General features: G+C 48.2%; 1 protein-coding gene across 1 annotated transcript in view; it reads right to left on the bottom strand.

Moving 5' to 3' along the window:
• Positions 1-1,141: 1,141 nt before the first annotated feature.
• Positions 1,142-1,767, bottom strand: part of TMEM44 (transmembrane protein 44) — a gene marked incomplete at its 5' end in the record, with an annotated part of 29,516 nt that continues 28,890 nt past the window's right edge. The window contains one exon of the mRNA XM_014545237.1: positions 1,142-1,514. Coding sequence (XP_014400723.1) covers positions 1,491-1,514 — 24 coding nt within the window. The remainder of the gene's footprint in view (positions 1,515-1,767) is intronic.

Genomic DNA, 1,767 nt, shown 5'->3' with positions numbered 1-1,767 from the left:
ACTACCAATTTGAATCTTCATCTTCCCTCAAAGTACAGCTTCAGTGGTGTAAGATGACAATGCAAAACTGACTTTTGCAAACTCCACTACGAGACAACCAGGGACCAAAGCAGTTGGATAGTGGGGGTAAATTGGGTGGATTTACGTTCACTTCTAGCTCAGAGGTCGGGGGGTTAGGATCTCTGCAGAGATCTGTAGAATCAACCTGCTTTTCTGAGGTGCAGCTTGCTGCTGCCAGTACTTGCACTACCCTTAGGAGAAACTGGGCAACAATAGCTGAGTCACACAGGCAGCCCGGGGCCAGCTAAAAGCAGAGCTGGGTTTCTCAGTATTTCCCCCACTTCCCCTTGTGGCAGACTTCTGCGGCTGTGCTGGGATTCAGACTTATCTCTGTGTTCCACAGTGAGATACTTCAATTCATTCGTGATTTATTCACTCCAGTGTTCCTCTCACCTTGGCCCCAATCCCTCGATTCTTCCCCTCACCCATGATCACAGTATCAAAACAATCCTAAAATGGGACTGCTGCGTTTGAATTTAACACCTCCTGTCATGCCTCTTGCCCTCTGCATGCTTTCAGTTACCTCCTGAAGCAGTCCCCCTCACCTGCAAACCCTGCCCTAGCACACACCTTGTCAGGTTGCAGCAAGCCCTGGTACCTGGAGCAATTTATTTGCTTGCTCTCACAAACACTTGGTTGGCCAAGCAATTGTATCTTTAACCTCCAGCAGAAAACTCAAGTGGGTAACCGGAAAGCAGGAGCCAGGTCCCATCAGTACCTGTGGTTGAATCCAGCATGTGGGCCCACCCCTCTCATCTAGGCTTAGTCAAGTCTTGCAGAATGGACTCTACTGAGATCCAAACACATTAGCTATTTGTTAGATGAACTCATTCCTGGCACCTAGCAGATATTCAAAGTCTGGTTGATTCAAAGGGAACCTGGCTTGTGTGGCTCAGTGGTTGAGCATCAACCCGTGTGCCAAAAGGTCACTGGTTCGAATCTCGGTCAGGGCACATGCCCCGGTTTCAGGCTCGATCCCTGGTGGGGGCATACAGGAGGCAGCCAACTGATGTTTCTCATCGATGTTTTCATCCCTCTCCCTTCTTCTCTAAAAAATCAATAAAAACATATAAGAAAGGGAAAGGGAAAAGAGGATGAAGATTTATATTTCACAAGAGTACTCTGTGGGCATGTCAAGTCTGTGCATAGGACCCAAAGTCTTAGCTCCATTCCAAGCCATGGCAGAGAACGGCCAAGGGCAGTGACAGCTCCTGGTTCCACACTTTCTTGGGCAGACTCAGCAGAAGCTTAAACTCCTGCCATGGGTGTCATTGCTAGTTGACCTCTGCTCAGTTCCTGACAGCTGACTTTGGGGTCTGAGCTGTTGATGTGGCTCCAAGAAGTATTACTCATCAGAAGTTAAGTCCACTGGCCTCATAGGACACCTTTGCATCTGGGATCTAAGCATCTTCACGTTGTCTTTATTCCCTTCAAGGTTTATCTTCAGGGTCGCACTGTGGAGAAAAGACACAAAAGATTCCTTGGTGGAACAGACCCTTCTTAGTTCCTACAGTCCCCCAATAACAGCTCCAATCCTGGTTCTTATGGCCCAGGTATACACAAGGACAAACTGGTAGTAGGGTCAGTAACCAGACCTGTGTTTCCAGGATCTACCAGGACAAGCATAATCCTATATAATAAAAGCCCAGCAACCAAATGGCAGAATGACCGGTTGACCAGTTGCTATGATGCGCACTGACCACCAGG

Source organism: Myotis brandtii, unplaced genomic scaffold (genome assembly GCF_000412655.1).
Source record: "Myotis brandtii unplaced genomic scaffold, ASM41265v1 scaffold4, whole genome shotgun sequence".
NCBI lineage: Eukaryota > Metazoa > Chordata > Mammalia > Chiroptera > Vespertilionidae > Myotis > Myotis brandtii.
Note: the sequence above shows the minus strand (reverse complement) of the source record. Positions and strands in the feature narration are given on the sequence as shown.